The 18,210-nt window shown below is 47.3% G+C and overlaps 1 protein-coding gene across 2 annotated transcripts in view; it reads left to right on the forward strand.

The window, feature by feature from the left end:
• The window catches only part of bahcc1b (BAH domain and coiled-coil containing 1b), a 63,228-nt gene extending 45,024 nt beyond the window's left edge, over window positions 1–18,204 (forward strand). For both annotated transcript variants that reach the window (XM_087180110.1, XM_023429260.2), the window contains exons 12-28: window positions 2,636–2,802; window positions 3,574–3,710; window positions 4,000–4,104; window positions 6,430–6,508; window positions 6,661–6,847; window positions 6,947–7,114; window positions 8,326–8,496; window positions 8,954–9,198; window positions 11,285–11,489; window positions 11,699–11,816; window positions 12,362–12,437; window positions 12,546–12,654; window positions 12,748–12,864; window positions 12,963–13,100; window positions 13,721–15,171; window positions 16,088–16,324; window positions 16,847–18,204. In XM_087180110.1, coding sequence (XP_087036236.1) covers window positions 2,636–2,802; window positions 3,574–3,710; window positions 4,000–4,104; window positions 6,430–6,508; window positions 6,661–6,847; window positions 6,947–7,114; window positions 8,326–8,496; window positions 8,954–9,198; window positions 11,285–11,489; window positions 11,699–11,816; window positions 12,362–12,437; window positions 12,546–12,654; window positions 12,748–12,864; window positions 12,963–13,100; window positions 13,721–15,171; window positions 16,088–16,324; window positions 16,847–17,056 — 3,920 coding nt within the window. In that variant the 3' untranslated portion in view covers window positions 17,057–18,204. The remainder of the gene's footprint in view (window positions 1–2,635; window positions 2,803–3,573; window positions 3,711–3,999; window positions 4,105–6,429; window positions 6,509–6,660; window positions 6,848–6,946; window positions 7,115–8,325; window positions 8,497–8,953; window positions 9,199–11,284; window positions 11,490–11,698; window positions 11,817–12,361; window positions 12,438–12,545; window positions 12,655–12,747; window positions 12,865–12,962; window positions 13,101–13,720; window positions 15,172–16,087; window positions 16,325–16,846) is intronic.
• Window positions 18,205–18,210: the final 6 nt, after the last annotated feature.

The following is an 18,210-nucleotide window of genomic DNA, read 5'->3' on the forward strand; positions in this document are numbered from 1 at the left end:
AACAAGCTGAGCTTCAGACACAAGCCAGGACACACACACACACACACACACACACACACACACACACACACACACACACACACACACACGCTGCCCAGTGTGTCCCCCAGGCTCCGGCGTCTTGCTTTGCTAATTAGACCCTTTCCTTTAAAACACTTCTCCTGTAAGCGCTCCTATTTTCCTCTCGTCCCTCTGAGAGAAAGTGTTTTTATTTATGCCAGCATCTGTGTGAGTATGTTTGCCTGTATTTGTGTGTGTGCGTGCACGGAGGTGTGTGTGTGTGTAAGCTGTTAAGTAATCCCAGATGAATCCCTGCTCTCCTCCATCAGAGTCTATGTGTCTCTCCACCAGGCTGCCTGCTCCCTGCCTGCGCCTCCTCCCTCCTCTCCTCCTCCTCCTCCCTCTTTGTTATTTTTTTCCCCCTCACTCGCTTCTTCTTCTTTCCTTTTTTTTTCTTTTTTTATTATTAAACCAATGTAATCTTGTGTGTAAATCCTGCCTCTGCAAGCCTTGTTGACGGAATTAATAAGTGTAAAAATCATAAGTCGCTCTGCAGCTGTCTTGTGCACGTGTGTGTGCACGCATGTGTGTGTGTGTGTGTCTGTGTGTGTGTGTGTGTGATGCGAAGCGTGCAAGTTTGCATTTGTTTATGTGTGCGCGCACATGGTTCGCATGTGTAATAGGTGTGAAATCAATAAGTCCTGTCGTGGCGTGGAAAACGTTCTCCAAATTGCAACACATTTATTTAAAACCCGCTCCGGCCTCGCTGTGTGGAATGTTATTAATACCACTGATGGCGTTTTTGTCATCGTGAATGTGTTTGGGAGATGAAACTGATCCCAGACAGATGCATTTATGCTGCTCCTTGACGCGGAAGGATATCTCAGCTGTTCACTGGAGATCGCAATTACAGATTAAGGAATCAAGAGATACTTTCCCCTGCAGTATAAATTAACACCATTACTTCTATTTACACGTAGACAGAGGAGACGTTTGTGTCACTGTTGCCTTTACTCCTGCACATTTCCTTTATATTGAAATTTCAGCTCAATAAACTTCCTTAATGGACTCTAATGATGACTGGGCCCACATCAACTGTAATAGTTTTTAATTTTCCTCCACTGTTTTTGTTTTTCTCGTTCAAATCCCATGTGCTGCCTCTTATTACACCCTTCACCCCCTTTAGAGACACAGTATAGTGTTATTACTGTGCACAGATGAGTGTGTGTGTGTGTGTGTGTGTGTGTGTGTGTGGTACACTGTGGGCAGAGGCTGTCTATCGATTGTGGCCATCCTCCAGGATGCTAAACTAGGTGTGGTGATGTCAGCGGTGATGTCATCCTGACAGTGTAATCGGAGCGTGCCATTGGCTCAGAGGTCTGACAGATGAGATGGCACTGACCTCTGCGAGCCAGGACAGGACAAAGCCGCATCTCTCAGCCTCCTCCTCCGCTCTCTCCTGTCGCTCTCCGAGGAGTTACCTGTCGTTCTCACACCCGTTTATTCTTTCCTTCATGCTCTTGTTTTTTTGGGGTTTTTTTTGGTTTTTTCTCTTGGCTTCACAGATGAAGACTCCATCCTTTCTTCCTGCCCTCTTCCCTCTGTTTACCGCATTTCTGTCTCCATCTCCCACTCACACACACACAGGTTTTAATAATGTCAGATGTCAGTGAATACGCCTTGCAGCTCCAGTGCACAGAGTGATCCTCTCCTCTGCTCTCCTCTCCTCTCCTCTCCTCTCCTCTCCTCTCCTCTCCTCTCCTCTCCTCTCCTCTCCTCTCCTCTGCTTTCCTCTCCTCTCATCTCATCTCATCTCCTCTCATCTCATCTCCTCTCCTCTCCTCTCCTCTCCTCTCCTCTCCTCTCATCTCCTCTCATCTCATCTCCTCTCCTCTCCTCTCCTCTCCTCTCCTCTCATCTCATCTCCTCTCATCTCATCTCCTCTCCTCTCCTCTGCTTTCCTCTCCTCTCCTCTCCTCGAAGGGGGAAATTGGATTCTGTCCATGTCCATAATGAGGAGATGTAGGAGAATAAATAGATAGCTCAATAAACACTTTGCCTCTTATTGCTTCTCCTCCCCTTTACTCCCCATCCCCTCCCCCCTTCATCTCACTGCATTGCACTCCTCCTCCTCCTCCTCCTCCTCCTCCTGTCTGTTGTTCTCCCTCTCTCCAGTTCTCCCTCACACACACTCATGCTCGTGTCTGTGCAGCTCCGTCAATGTTGTTGCACAATGTGTGTGTTCAGAATGAGTGTGATTTATTTGCATAGGTTTGTGTGTGTGTTTTTACATGCGTGTGTGTGTGTGTGTGCACTGTCTCATGAATATTCTGTTTCATCTGCTGGTGCTGTGACAATGACAGAGTTAATGACGGTGACAGATGTAGAGATCGTTCTCTAGCACTCCCCCACATGTGTGCATGTGTGTGTGTTTGTGTTGTTTGTGTACGATTAGGCATGAACACCAGTATACATCAAATAAACTACCCAGCTAATATCATAAATATCACCACTTTTCAAGGCATGGTTTCATCGCTCCAGAAATAAATCCGCTCAGCGCGCAACATGTTTTATAACACGGTGTCAGCCGCTCTGATGCACCAATCTTAAACCACAACAATCCGTCTCCGTGCAGGTGAGGACATGCTGACCTTTGACCTCCACAGTCTGGCGACGCTGGCGGCCGCCCGTGCCCTGGAGATGGGGGGAGGGGCTGTGGACGTGGGGGTGGACCAGCAGTGTCCAATCAGGAAAAGGCTCAACCTGCGCAGGAAGTGCAGCTGGACGCCTCGCCACGAGCCGGTGAGGTTTTAGCGAATGTGTATTTTTGTTTTATGCATGCAAACATAAATCATTCAGGCTGAAAATGTAGGAGAGTGTTGAACAATGGACACACACCTCATTTGTTTTTTTACTAAGCTTAAACAAAAAAAGAAGAAAAAAAACATGCTACAGAGAGAAGGCTGTCTGACATTTACAAACATTTACAGATTTTTATGTGACAATTTTATTCCAAGTAAGAAATTAGCACAAATCATCCGTTGGTTATCCTCAGTGATGCAAACATGGACATCAAACTCATCCATATGCACCCACTGCAGCGTACATCACTGTGTAATACTGGACAAATAACATTAGCTTATAAGTGGTCAAATAAAATGTGTAGCGTTTAATTTAAATGAGACTATTTATTTTTATGTGATGTGATTAAATCCGACACTTTTGTGAAAAAAGGCAAATTTCTCACAAAATGTGATTTTTATTAGCAAAGAATATTTTTTTATTTTAACTGGAACTGAAGTTCTTTAAGTTCTAGTCACCTACATATCGTCATGTTTGTAAATATTTTAACACGGAGCACCAGTTCGATCTCCCAGAAACCCTTGCCTTCAAGGGCGGATGTTGTCGGTTAACAAAAAAATGAGCCGCTTCAGGGATCAAACTGGTGAGAACTCCATCTAATCAACAAGCTGCACAAACACAAGCTGGCGACTTCATATGTCCAAAGACTGTTGAACTCAGTTTGTTTTCAGCATTCAAATTCCTCTGTGTGTGTGTGTGTGTGTGTGTCAGGTGTGCCCAGTGAAGGGCTCCATGGAGACGATGGGAGGGGAGGAGCTGGCCATGCGTGTCCAGCTGGCTGAGCTACAGCGCCGCTACAAAGAGAAACAGAGAGAACTGGCCAAGCTACAGAGGAAACACGACCACCAGTGAGCAGAGAGAACACACACACACACACACACACACACACACACACTCTTCTTTTTGTCTAAATTGAATCGTGCATTCCAACATTCGCAGCTCTGCTGTCATGCTGCATCCTCCTGATTTATCAGGACTTGCTGTCTGCTCATACCTAATGCAGTTTGACCTGTAGCCGATACAAGTTTCCTCCTGATTTCTCTTGCTGTCCTGACTGCGTCTTTGATCTCTCTCTCTCTCTCTCTCTCTCTCTATCTATCTTCCTCCTCCTCCTCCTCCTTGTGTTCCTCTCTGCAGGAAAGAGGAGACGTCTCGTAGCCCTGCCCGCCGGGGGCCCGGTCGCCCCCGCAAGCGCAAGTCCACCCCCGGCCCAGCTGCTGCAGAGAGTTCCAAAAGACTCAGGTCAGTCCTCTGATATTGCGTCAGTATAATCAGCGTGATTGGCAAGCCTCGCTCATTCATCCTGATTTCTGTTTGTGTTTTTAGTGAAAGGCACGGTTGATTTTCAAGAAGTTCTTCTTCAGCTGAATTGATTCGAATGCTCTATAGCTGATGATTTGCTTGATTGGGCACTGGAAGGAGCTGCTCACACACACACACACACACACACACACACACACACACTTACACGCGGTGGGTTATGTGATGGAAGCTGTAAGCTGGGTGTGATTTTAAATGCGAGAATGTAATGGAGATGAGGCCTTCATTAATCATCATTAATCACTTTTAATCATATTTATCACTTGCATTGATTATGTCCTGATTCAATGTGAACCTCCAGCATACATTAATACAGCTGGACAAAGTCGTGATGTACAGTTATTACAGTGATAAACGACTCAACACCACCCTCACCGGCTGCAACACACAACCACGCATTAGTTAACACTTTACACGCGCACACATTCCTGCACATACGCACGAAGCTGGAAGACACACACTCACAGAGTCGGTGTTCAGCGTTCATCATGATAAATGTGTTTTCTCATGCTGCCCCACCTCTGTTAGCATGTGCACCCCTCGCCTTGATAAAATGATTAGTGAAACTCGAGGTTTGTCACGGTTACTATGATTAGAAGGCGCTAATGAAAATGACAATGAAAGGCTTTAGTCATACATGCCGTTGCAACACACACACACACACACACACACACACACACACACACACACACACACACACACACACACACACAGAACTTGTTTAATTAGTAGAGCTGGACACGATGTGCGTGAGCAGCATTTCTGTTGTTATTAACAAGCGTTGCATCGTCTGTTTATACTTTCATCTTCTCGTGAGAGTTGTGCGGTGAAATGAAACGGTGTGAGAGTGAGAGAGTAACAACCTTTTGAAAGTGAACCAACGATTACTCTCGGTACACACTTGCACTGTATATGGACAACAACCTGCTTTCTCTGAGAACCGGGTTCAAGTCCAACCCGTGGCCCTTTGCACCATATCATCCACTCTCCCTGACTTTCCTGTCTCTCTCTCACTCTTGCTATCAGAAATAAGGCAAAAAATAAGTTTAAAAAGTGCTGAAAATGGCTGGAACGCACTTGTTATTCAGTGGTTTTAACTTCTAAAGTCACATTTTGGCAATAGGGCCACCGTAGGAAAAGGACTTCCAACAAAATGTTCCCACAAAGTTGGAGGCAGACTGTTTAAAATATCATTGCATGAGATTTCACTTAACTAGGACAAAGGGCCCCGCAGCCCAAACCATGAGTATGCAAGTAGTGAACACACACTTTTTGGGGAAATATCTAGTATGTATAGAAGTGCACATTCACAGTGACTGTGCAGTAGGTTAGGACGTGACATGGTGTAAACTGAGAGGCTTAGAAGCTCAGAGGGTCAGGCAGGGCGATTGCAACAGACAGAGGTGGTCCAAATCTTTCAGGTTTTTTTAGACAGATAGATCTCTTCCCTTTTTTCCCTCTCCTCCCTCCTCCCTCCTCTCTCCTCTCTCCTCTCTCCTCTCTCCTCCCTCCTCTCTCCTCTCTCCTCTCTCCTCTCCTGGGAGTGGAGATGCTGAGAGTCAAACCTTCCCTCTGTGGGAATATAGGATTCACCTGCCTCAGACATAGCTGCTAACAGAGTGTGTGTGTGTGTGTGTGTGTGTGTGTGTGTGTGCATGCTGGCTGCCTGTGGTGTGAGAGAGCATGCATACAATGAAGAGAGAGAGGAAGAGAGAGAGAGGAAGGGAGGAGTAGTGTTCAATAGAGGTTAGTGTTTATCGATTGAGCCCTGAAGCTCCGGTCAACGGACAGACTCCCCCGAGACTGCTTCATCTCTTTCTCTGTCTCTTTCCCCTCCCCCCTCAACCATTCTCCTCCTCCCTCGGCCTCGCTCTGTCTCTTCTCCTCTCTCCTTCACACCAGATAATTCTTATCCTTTCATGTGGTGATTCAGCAGAGTTTCATATTCACACGGTTGCTGAATATTTCTGTGTTTGCCGTTAAACTGCGCAGACGGCCGACAGAGCCTGTCTCTTACCTCATCAAAGTTATGAGAAAGAGAAGAAGAGTGGGAAGAGAGTGAGACAATGAATGAACCCAACAGAGAGGGAAGTGAAACTAGAGAGAAGAGAGCAGAGAGAGGCAGAGTTAGACAGAATATCATCCTCGAGAGAAAAGAAATGTGTGATCAGATTAATTCTGTAATCCGTTTTATGTATGATAATATCTTATTTAAGTGCGCCTCTGCTGTGCTTTTATGTTTTCCAGGGCTGGGCTGAATTTGCTGGAGGAAAAAGCCAGGAAGAAAATGTCCAATCATGCATTCAACAGCCTGAGTGCTGCACAGGTCAGTCCCTCTGCAGTCTCTCCTGGTTCATCCACACACACACACTGACAACCACTTCCTGCTGCTAATGTTTTTTTTCTCTTCTCTCCTGGATGTTTCAATTAGTGCAAAGAAATGAGTCAATAATTAGCTGTTCTGCTCCCCATCTACAGATGAAAGCTTGCTGTAAGCACAGAGGTCGGCCCAGCACCCTGAGCTCCAGGCTGGCCAGGCGGGTCACCCAGCTGAAGCAGAAGGCTGCGGCCCAGCGTGGTGCACCGTCAGCAGGCACGCTGCACTGCAGAGGGGACCCTGGAGCATCGGAGACGCCCAAGAGTCACTGCAGACAAGGAGGGAAAGGTGGGGGGGGGGCAAAGGGAGCATACAAAGTTCACACACTCACTTGTTCTATAGGTTGCACTGCAAAACTAAACTCTACCCCTGCCGTTGATCCATCAGACCCTCGGCAGGATTGGGAAGCCGGTCAGACCATGAAGAGGAAGAGAGGTCGGAAGCCCAAAGTGTTGATGGGTGTGGACCTGAACAGAGCTCATCACAAGGACGGCCGGGCCTCTGAGAAACTGGAAGTTAGGGAAGAGAAGAGTGACAGCGAGAGCTCAGAGCACGGTGAGTTTCTGTGCAGGTCACACACATTTTCTCGATATTTCAAGCCGAACAAGGATCCTCCAGATGAGAACTTGGCTGCAAAGAACAAAGATGAACATTCAAAAGGCCGTTTATTTTTCATTTATTGTGAAAAAGAACGTTTCCAGTGAGTTATGAGTCAAGCAGTGTCGATTTGGCTGAAAGAGCATCGACCAGACATTGTGAGATTTCACTATGAGAGTATGAGAGTATGTCTGTGTGTGTGTGTTTGTGTGCATGTGTGTGTGTGCACATCAAGTGTCTGAGAGTGAGATGTCTGCCGTCATCGGGGGCCTCCTCTCACTTCCCAGCTCGTCTGTCACACCGTTAAAACCGTTAACGACTTGCCACAGGCATGCAACACAGCCACCCCTGCCCTCAACGCCGTACGGTAACGTGAGCCCGCTCTGGCCCCGGTCAGAATGTCACACCCCAGCCCTCCCCTCTCTCCTCCTCACCTCCCCAGCCTCGTGAAAATGCCCTCCTCGGAGGCCTTGGAGTTGAGGAGACACAATGACACTGCTCCTGACTTTTAAACGAATGCCTCACAGGAGAGGAAGGTCGAATATGAAATGAACAAAACTTCAGGAGAACGGTAGAATCTGACAGACCTCACGACCTTGATGGCATGGAGAAGTTGTGATTTAATGTGTGTACGTGTGTACGTACATGTGTGTGTGTGTGTGTGTGTGTGTGTGTGTGTGTGTGTGTGTGTGGCTGGGGCAAAGTGTTGACGAGAACGCCATGTAAGTGACAAGTGTGTCAGAGATGTGTCGACACCCGACACGACCCCCACAGTCAGTGACACACAGCTGCCAATAACACTCTGTGCGTGTGTGTGTGCGTGTGTGCGCGTGCATGCAGCGCTACATCTGTGCATGTGTGCCAACATTTGCTTCCTGTCACTGCAGCTAAGGAACAAGCAGTGCATTATTGTGCAGTCATTAAAGCAGGAATTAATCAGAGTTTGATCAAACATGCAGCCACTGCCAACACTTCTCTGTTTGCTCCTCTGTCTTTGTGTTTACGATTATGTGAGTTCCGCCACAGGCTTTTGAACTGAACTGTAGATGCTGGAGGAATATTGAAGGCTCACTGTCAATACATCCTGTCAAGTGGCTTTAGTTAGCAGTACTTACATTTATATCACTTGAAGCTTTCTGACGGATCAAACTGATGTTGTGATTCCACAGAGGAGGAGGAGGACGGCAGCTACGACAGCGAAGATGGAGCCGGTGACACCAAGATTGGCTCATCCTCTAAAGAAACTCCTGCAAACCCTGCCGGGATTGCACCTTTTTCTTCACAGTCCTCCAAGCTCCAAACAAACCAGAAAGCCAGGAGTAAGAGACCAGGGCCAACTGGTGAGATTTTTATATGTATTTTTCATGTGTGCTGCTGTCAAATAAAACCTGTAACTGAACTCTACATTTGTTTTACTTTTCGAAATCAAAAGGGGGAAAAACTGTTGGTTTTGCTAAAGATACGGCTGATTTCAGGTTGGACATGCCAGGTTTCACCCAACAGTGACAGTGTTAACTCGTTTATGGGTATTATGGGTGATTTGTGTACAACTATAAGTGCTTTCTAGCAAATCTTGAATTTAAACTATGCGCGGGTGATGTGTTCACGGAGGAACAGACGTGTAGTGTTGATATGACGGCCAAGAAACTAGAGGGAGTCTTTGTTTATTTAACTCATCTAGAGCAATCTAATAAGCTCAGACTATTGTCAGATAACTGTTATGTGGCTTCCAAGAACTGGAAAAGAAAATGGAAAATGAAATTACTTCATATTCATGTAACATCCCTTCAACCTCAGGCATGGGGGGCGTGCCCAGTATAGATCACAGGAGAGCACCGAGAAGGCCGAGCCTCGCCAGCTCAGAGAGGAGACGTCCAGACCACCAGGGGACTAAAAGAGCATCTCTGCCCAGCTGTGGCGTGTCATCTGTGGGCTGCAGATTTGGGAACGGCCGGGGGAACCACGGAGCTCTGACAGAAGCAAACAGGAGCAGCAAGGAAGCCGTGAAGAAGACCTCAGCAGGACAGGGCATTCTGGGCAAGGTGAGACATTACACTTGCCAGACATTACCGGTGTCGGCTGGTGACATGTAACATTACGGTGAGACAGCAATATTCTGCTTTTGCCAGCGACAACTGTTTAAGTAAGTAAATTACCCCCTGACAGCAGTGATTTATGGCACTACTCCATCACCTCTCTGTTACACCCTCATCACTGGTATTTGCATCTTGCATTTCCTTCTCAACAGCTTCACCTGTGCACGTCTGTGAATTATCATGGGACCTAGACAGCATTGAAATACAGTGTTTCTTTCCCATTTTTTATACTTTTTAAAAAAAAAACCTTCTACAACTTCCTGAGCGTGATCCCTGTTGATCACGTTCAGGAAGTTGTTTTTCTGCTCTGAAGTTATAAAATCATTCACACATATTCTGCCAATTGGAGCTTAACTTGCGAAGAAAATGGACGATATTTGAAGTGGATGTCACCGTCAGGAAGCTGTGCAACTACATGCTCTTCCAAAGTTCAACATCCTTTTATAGGGGATAGGATCTATTTTCTGTCTCCTGCTCATTCACACAGAAGCACACGGGAACGGGAATTGATTCGGGAAAAGGTGAAATGCAATTGCCAATTTTACAAGTGTAACGGAAAGAGTGTAACAATATATTACTGCTGCCACAGAGTTGTAAGCAAGGTAATTACATTACTTTTGAAATGAGTTAATGAGCAGAGAGGGACACGCTGGTTTCTGTGTAACGAACCCAACAGTGGTCAGGAGAGGTTTTCGGTTCAGACAGCGGGTGACTGGAAATGTGAGAAAAGGAGGGAAGGTGACTCAGAGAAAGGTTACTCCCTTTGGCCTTGTGCTGAGAACGAGAGAAGCAGGGAGGAATTTGGAAAAGCCCTCGCCTCACGTTCACTCCTTCCTCGTTGAAGCGAGCCGCACCCTGACAGGAAGGTTGAAAATCCTGCAGATTAACGCTGACATTACCTACCAATGGCTGTAAATCTGGTACTTTTTCAAATATACCATTTGCTCTTGTTATAGGTGCGTGTTTGCATGCGTGCCTGCTGTGCTAACACACCACTGGGCCCGTTGTATTCATGCAGGCAGCCGTTGGCGAGACACCCGCATTCATTTTAATGAGAAATGCCCCGAGGTTGCTTTAGTCTTTGAGTCATCGTGAGGGAATGTCCAAAAACACATAACTCCAAACCAAACGCAGAAGTATAAAGATAATCATTGGCCATAACCTTACACACACCCATACATTCCTGCACATACACAAACACACACACGCACACACACACACACACACACACACACACACACACACACACACACACACACACACAACACCACCACCACTAAAGGGAAATGATCACCCATGCCCTCTGGTGACGAAACTTCTGTCACTAAAATATATGGTCTCCTGATGTGGAAAACTCCAAGAGACAACACACACACACACACCCACACACACCCACAACACCCACACACACCCACACACAGCCACAACACACACACGCACACACACACACCCAAACACACACACAACATCTCTCTTGCATTGAATATTATGGTCTTTTCTTTAGAAAGCTTAGATACAAGCAGAAACCTGTTGGGTGAGCTGACTTTCCATCCTCTGTCATCAATCATCTTTGGATAGACTAGCTTAAACCGGTCTGGAGATGTGTGTGTGTGTGTGTGTGTGTGTGTGTGTGTGTGTGTGTGTGTGTGTGTGTGTGTGTGTGTGTGTCTGAACTGAGAATGTAAATTAGGGTTGAGGCTTCCTGCTGAAGTGTCCTTGAGCAAAACGCTAAAGTCTTACCAGGTCAAGAGCTGCAGTTATTACCGACTGCGACCTCTGAACTTCGAGTGAACGATGACAGCTGAGCGGAAAAAAATCCTGCAGACTTAATTGAGGTGTCGCATTACAAGAGGCGTTGGTGCCTGCGGTTGCTTTTCACTGATGGATTTACCACATCAGTCACATCAGACTGGAAAAGACATTCACTCACCTGCAGGTCCCGTTTACCACTGATTCGTTTGGGCGCATAATGAAATGATGCCATGTCCTGCCTTTTTCTGCCCACTGATGTCACATCCTGTTTCCCGCCCAGGCCAAGGGCCACGCGGTGAGCCGACTCCTGCAGAGCTTTGCGGCTGATGACGGCTTTCGCTTGGATGAGGAAAGCAGCTTCTCTGAGGGAGAGGAGGAGGAAGAGGAGGAGGAAGAAGAGGAGGAAGAAGAGGAGGAGGAGGAGGAGGAGGCAAAGGAGAAGAAGTCGATCCACCTTCCTCCCAACATGCCTTGCCGAATACCCGGTAGGCACAAACAGTGACACATCATTTATAATTACACACACACATGCAAGTTTTAAAATCGTGTTGGATCCTTTTCACACACACACACACACACACACACACACACACAGACCTCTGCCTCTTTGTCCCTCCTCATCACTTCACATAGCAATTATTCACCACACTCACAAATTATGTACCCCCCCCCCCCCCCCCCCCCCCCCCCGCAGCCCTGCCAAACTGTGTGCTGAGCAAAGAGATGCTGGTGGACGGGCTGAAGATCCTGATCTCTAAGGAGGACGAGCTGCTGTACGCCGCCTGCGTCCAAACTCTGGACCTGCCCGACATGTAAGACCCTGCTTCCCTGCTGTCGCTGCTGTCGCTGCTGTCGCTGCTGTCGCTGCACAGATGCAAAACCTATAAAAGAGCGCAGAGATTTCCACTAGGTTTTGTAGCAGAAAATGAGGCACTTCACCCACAGCAAATGTCACGTATGACCATTGTTTAAGCTGTCAATTAATCACAGGACCTGCTGTCTCAAAATCTTTAGTTCCGTACTAAAATGACATATTGCGACAAGACCCAAGTCTGATTTACAAGAGAGTTGAAAACTTAGCTTAGCGCTAGTTAAATGCCTGGCAGCTGTGAGAATCTTGACAAACAAGAAGTCTAGACGACTACAAAGCCAAGACACACAGCAGTGGCAGCCAACACAGCTGCCTGTAGAGTAACTGAGCACTCACGACAAAAACCTTGAAATCTCGCAGCAAGTTTGTGAGAGTAAATATGAAATTATAACTTACAAATTGAAATGGTGGTTTTGGTTTTTGAGCAATTTTTATTTTTTATTAATTTCCTTTTCTTTCCTTTTTCTTTTGGCTTTTCTTCTTTAGATTCAGTGTTGTCATCGAGGGGGAACGAGGGAATCGCCCCAGGATCTACTCGTTGGAGCAACTGCTACAGGAAGCTGTGAGTTTCAGCTTAGTATTTATTACAATCAGCAGTATTGTGGCAGCTGTGGGTCGTTTTAACTCAAACTCCACAAGAGTTACACAGTTTATTTTCTGTTTTTTCCAGGTGTTAGACGTGCGGCCCCAGACTGAGGCCATCCTGACCGCAGGGACGCGAGTTTGTGCCTACTGGAGCGAGCGCTCTCGCTGTCTTTACCCCGGATATGTCCACCGAGGTGCGCGACATGCACCGACCACCTCACTCTTTGCACGCACGCACATTCACACGCACACACAGCTCATATCCTCCTCTCTGTGCTGTGCTTCAGGAGGTCCGGGTGAGGCGGAGAAGGAGGGCAGTGTGATGGTGGAGTTTGATGACGGAGACAGAGGAAGGATCTCCCTCGCAAACATCAGACTCCTGCCCCCCGGATACCAGATCCGCTGTGAGTGTGTAGTAAATGTAGTGCATGCTAAACAAAGGAATGAATGAATGAATGAATGAATAAATGAATGCCACCATTAAACAACTCTTCTCTGTCAGGTGCGGAACCCTCTCCCGCCCTTCTGATCTCACCCGGTCGCCGCGGTCGACGAGGGTCCACGCAGGAGAAGAAAGATACACCTACAGAAAAACCAGCCAATGAGGAGCAAGCAGGGAGGCCCCAGGAGAAACGACCAGGTGAGGGGGAGGACACAACATTTAATCATTTTTTATCAGCTATTACACAATCTTTGGTTTATGACCTGTCTGAGGAATCCAGTGAACATCACTCCTTTGATGTGTTGTCTGTGTCGCACTGGTCTAACTAGTTAATACATTACATATACGCGCAGACGCAGAACTCTTCAGGCCAAAATTCCCACAAACAACAACTCGCTCACAGTTCCACCTGTCGACCAATTATTATCAGATGCCTCTGAGTCAGAGTTGCATAAACCGAAAGCCTCGTAAATTAAACTTCCTTGTTTGCTGCCTGTCATTTGTTCCCATATGACTACATGATTAATTATGGTTTAATGAAGTGTCAACCGTGTGCTCTTTGAAGTTAAGCAACATACATGTAACTGATCACAAAGTCAGGGTGACAGTTGGGCTTGGGGGGGAGAGACAGGTTTACCAGGTTTGTTGCAGTGTGAGTAATGTATGTGTCGAAATGTACCTGGCCAGGGGAAGATCAAGGAGATAAAGATATTAAGTTTCCCCAAAGCTCTTAGTTCTACAATTAATCTCAGTATGGTCCTGAGACCTGTCACTTCATATTGATTATAACTCCTCTCTGTTGCTGGCTCCTTTTTCAGTTGGCAGACCGAAGAAAATCCACTCAGTGCCTAAGACCGCCAGCGCGCCGACATCAGTAACAGACACTGTAACCAAAAGCACCACTTCCTTGTTGAACTGGTCTGTGCCTAGGAAGAGGCCGCCGGTTGACTTCTTCCTCTTCAACGGGACGTCCCGTAAGACCCAGAGGAGAATACGAGAGCGGGACTTGGGTTTTTTTCATCGGCCCGCCTCCCACCCTCTTGCAACTCCGACCCCCATCAAAGGCATCTTTGGCTCTCCTTTTGTAGTCGACTCATTCAGTAGCATCGCCAACGGATACTCCACCTTCGGAAGCGGTGGAAGCTCCGGAGCCGGGCGACCCGTCACCTCAGTTGCTTCCATGGGTCTCCGGGACTCCTCGTCCTCCTCTTCCTCCTCAGCTGTCACCATGGCAATGGCAGCTGGGAACAGGAAGCCAGTGAGCGAACGGGACAGGAAACAGTTCCTGGTGAAGCTTGACCATGAAGGAGTGACATCTCCTAAAACAAAGAACAGCAAGGCCTTGCTTCGACTCGGAGGGAGCGGAGGGAGAGTGGGAAAGAGCCTCGCCTCTGCAGGAGCACCACTACGATACATCCACCCGTCCCTCCTGGTGAAGGATGGCAAGAAGGGAGGAGGGGAAAGAGACGGTGCTGGGGCCCGGTCTGAGGCTCTTCTAAAGGGCGCTCCACCTCTAAGAAAGGATCTTCTGTCAGCTGGTCTCGGAGTCCAAGGTGGGGATTACAGTTTGGACTACCCGAGCGACTGCCCCAGCTCCTACTCTGAGCTGGATGAGGATGATGAGGATGAAGGTCAAGATGCTGACGCACGTAGTGCGGGAGTCCCGCCTCACCGCGGTGGTCGTTTTCCCTCTCGTCTCTCCGTCTGCTTCACGTCATCTTCTTCTTCCTCTTCCTCTTCCGGTTCCATCTCGTCCTCGTCCCTCTGCTCCTCCGACAACGATTCCTCCTACTCCTCTGATGAAGAGTCGTCCTCTGTGCTGCTGCGCCGTGCACTGCTCCAGCAGGACAAACACAAGCACAGGCAGAACATGACCTCTGACCTCCTAAACCCTGACCCTACCACCTCCAACTCCTCTCCCTCTGCCTCTGCCTCAGCCCCTGCTCACGGCTACGTGGCTAAAGCCAGCATGGCCGTCTCGGGGTCAAAGGTGAGGGCTGACAGAGCAGAAGACAGGAAGGAGTTCATGTCCAAAGGAAGTATGGTGGCTAACAGTAGCACAGCTAAGACCCAGCTAAAGAGGAAGGACGGGGTTCCTAACAGCCACCATCAGAGCCAAAACAGTCCTGTGAGCCAGCAGCCGAAACCTTCCTCCAAGGACCCGGCAACAGCTAAGAGGCAGAGGATGTCTTCACCTGAGCCTCTGCCCAACATGGCTCCCCTGCTGCCTGGACGCCAGCTGTGGAAATGGTCCGGCAACCCCACACAGGTAAGAACACATTTGGATTGTATTTGTATTTTAATATGTTCTTTCTTTGTTGTTGAATAATCTCTGAATTTGTTGTTTTTCCCAAATCTTTCTTCTTTTTGAGACTGTGCTGCAGAACAGCTGTAATGTCTCATTACTACATCCCATTACATTACACACAGTTTTTTCTCATGATCACACTTTACGATTGTCTTGGTGTCTGTAACCTACTTAAAGTCACAGCTTCAGTAGGCGGCTGATTGTTGTGGCGGTGTCTGCTGTGTCACACCTTGATTACATACAGTAAATGCAACGACTGCTTATTCTGACTCAGGCTCTGCACACATTGGCACCGCTATCAGCCTTACTCGGTGTGGTTAATCTCAGAGTTTGTTATCCTGATTATTAAGTCACGATCCTGAGATAACAGAACAAAACGGCTTGAGCAACCTCTGCCGCTCTCGGCTTCCATGCAGTTTGCTTTATAAACACGACTGCATCCTTTTTAAGTGTGTACATGCCCCAACAAATCAGAAGGGGAAACACAAATGTAGGTGTGTTATCCAGGTTATGGTTACTGTTATCACAACTCATAGGTGAGTTTCAGTGGTATTGCCTCATCAGGTTAAAAGTGAATTACCGATGTGCTCTTGTAACTCAATCGTAACCCAGTCGGTGTTTGGCACTGAACACTTAAAAAAAGAAGAAGAAGAAAAGAAAAAAAAAAAATTGAACTACCATATTTTTTGGCGAGAAGCATTTTTTTGGATTCGAAATGGAAAAACATATTAAATCCTCCTATATTGTGGTAGACTGGGTTTAGCAAAACAAACAAAAACCCAAATTAATTTCTGAAATGAGGCTGGTGGTGAAATAAGCCGTCCACACTGAATAAATTGACTGAGGGTGCTGATTTTATTCTCTCTCTCTCTGACAGAGGAGAGGTCTGAAGGGCAAAGCCCGCAAGCTTTTTTACAAGGCCATTGTGCGGGGCAAGGAGACGGTGCGTGTCGGGGACTGTGCTGTGTTCCTGTCACCTGGCCGGCCACAGCTGCCCTACGTGGGCAGAGTGGAGAGCCTCTGGGAGTCGTGGAGCTCCAGCATGGTGGTCAGGGTCAAGTGGTTCTACCACCCGGAGGAGACTCGCCTGGGGAAGCGACACCGCGATGGCAAGGTAAAGCCCGAGGAGTGCGAGTAGAATTTCTAAAACGGGAAAATGGTCAAAGTTAACAGTCTGCGTCATCCTCATATAAATATATTACCAGTGTGCTTCTTTTTACTCTCTATTCTCATCTGATGTGAGTGGTACTTCCGTTTAGATCATCAAACTGGCTCTAAATACTCATTCTAGGGCGGGTCACTCCTTCCTACTTTCTACTTCCTTTTTCCTGCTGCACAGGAAATCATGCATTTTGCATTTCAGGCAATTGGCAATATTTGATTTTGTTTGGAATAAAGAGAAAAAGAGCTGGGTACTTAGCATGAATATTAACATCCAGCAAGGCTGAAAAAACATAAAAAATCAGCAGAAACTCAAACCCACAGTTTGCGTGGGAGTGAAAACAGCACCATAGAAATACCAAACAAAAACTTGCTGCTTGATGCTTTTATTAAGAAAAATTGTAAATGCAACGTTTTGATTGTCGCATACATTATCCTGTTGATTTGTCAACCATTGTTCTCGACTCTACCGTAGAACGCCTTGTACCAGTCGAGCCACGAGGATGAGAATGACGTGCAGACCATCTCCCATCGCTGCCAGGTGGTCAGCAGGGCAGAGTACGATCACCTGATGCGCGAGCGCAAGCTGGGCAACGCGGCAAACGACCTGTTCTACCTGGCCGGAACCTACGAACCAACCACAGGCCAGCTGATCAGCGCAGACGGCTTGGCCATCGTGTCCTAGCACCGGCAGCTAGAGAGAAATCTAAATACTGACCTGAGCTCTGGAGTTGACGGCCTTCAGGATGGTCCTCCAGAGCGGAGCAGGGGGCAGACGGAGACCGAGACAAGAGTTTAGGCTCTGCGTACTGATCTGTCCCCTGTAAGAGGAGGAGCTAGCCCACTGGATAAAGCCCAGCAGTACTGGCACTTAAGAGGAGTCTGGTTCGTTCTGGGGAGAAGTCTGATCCGTGTCAGATTCAACCTGTTTCCCAGATGTGGACTGTGGCTCCTTGTTGCAGCGAGAGTCTGCAGCTCGTCTCCGTGGCTGCAAGAGAAGAGCGTCTCACCACCGCGACAAACGAACAGGACCCGTGGACATGAGCACTTTGGAGTACAGTGGCTTGGATATGCGATGGAGAGGCGGCTGGCAGACTTGGCTTTCTGAGACAAAGACAGAGTCAGAGAGTACGGAGGGGAGAGACTTACTGTAAACCACACTGGTTTGGATGGTTTTAATGGTCTAATACTGGTAGTTTGACATTGACGACAGATCCCCAACAGGACCAAAAAACACTGTAGTTCGGACTTGTGTGTAAATGTGTGTGTGTGTGTGTGTGTGTGTGTGTGTGTGTGTGTTTGCAGAGTGGCTGCGATGACCCTGTTCAGCATTTAATGAGCTCTAAGTAAATAGTGCTTTAGCGTGCGTGTGTTTGTATTGTATGAGTGTGTGTGCGTGTGTGTGGTCATGCACGTGTACGCCTGTGCTCATCAAGCAAAGATGACGTCATGACACACCGTCGGTATGTCTCTAACACTCTGAATATTAATCTATTCAGTACTTAACGTGCGCTTTTTCAGTCCTCGCGACGGAAACACACGACAAATTTTTTTTTTTTTCCTCCTGTCAAGCCATACACGTCAATACCTCTCTCTCGTATCCTCCTATTCAGGTGCGAAGACACATGTACAGGTAGTTGGATTGTTTATTTGAACTGTGCGTGCATGTTGGTGTGCGTGCATAAGTGTGCATGGGCAAGCGTGTGTGCTTTGTACAGCATTATGTATAAAATTACATGTTGTAAATAGTATACATATATATTTGTTCTTTTTTTTGTTGTTTTCTTTTGCAGAGAAGAATATTTTATTTAGATTTTTTTAGGGTGTGTGTGGGTGGGT

This window comes from Seriola lalandi, unplaced genomic scaffold, assembly GCF_002814215.2.
Source record: "Seriola lalandi dorsalis isolate HSWRI2012SDOR001 ecotype SW California unplaced genomic scaffold, Sedor1 jcf7180002054892, whole genome shotgun sequence".
NCBI classification, from domain to species: domain Eukaryota; kingdom Metazoa; phylum Chordata; class Actinopteri; order Carangiformes; family Carangidae; genus Seriola; species Seriola lalandi.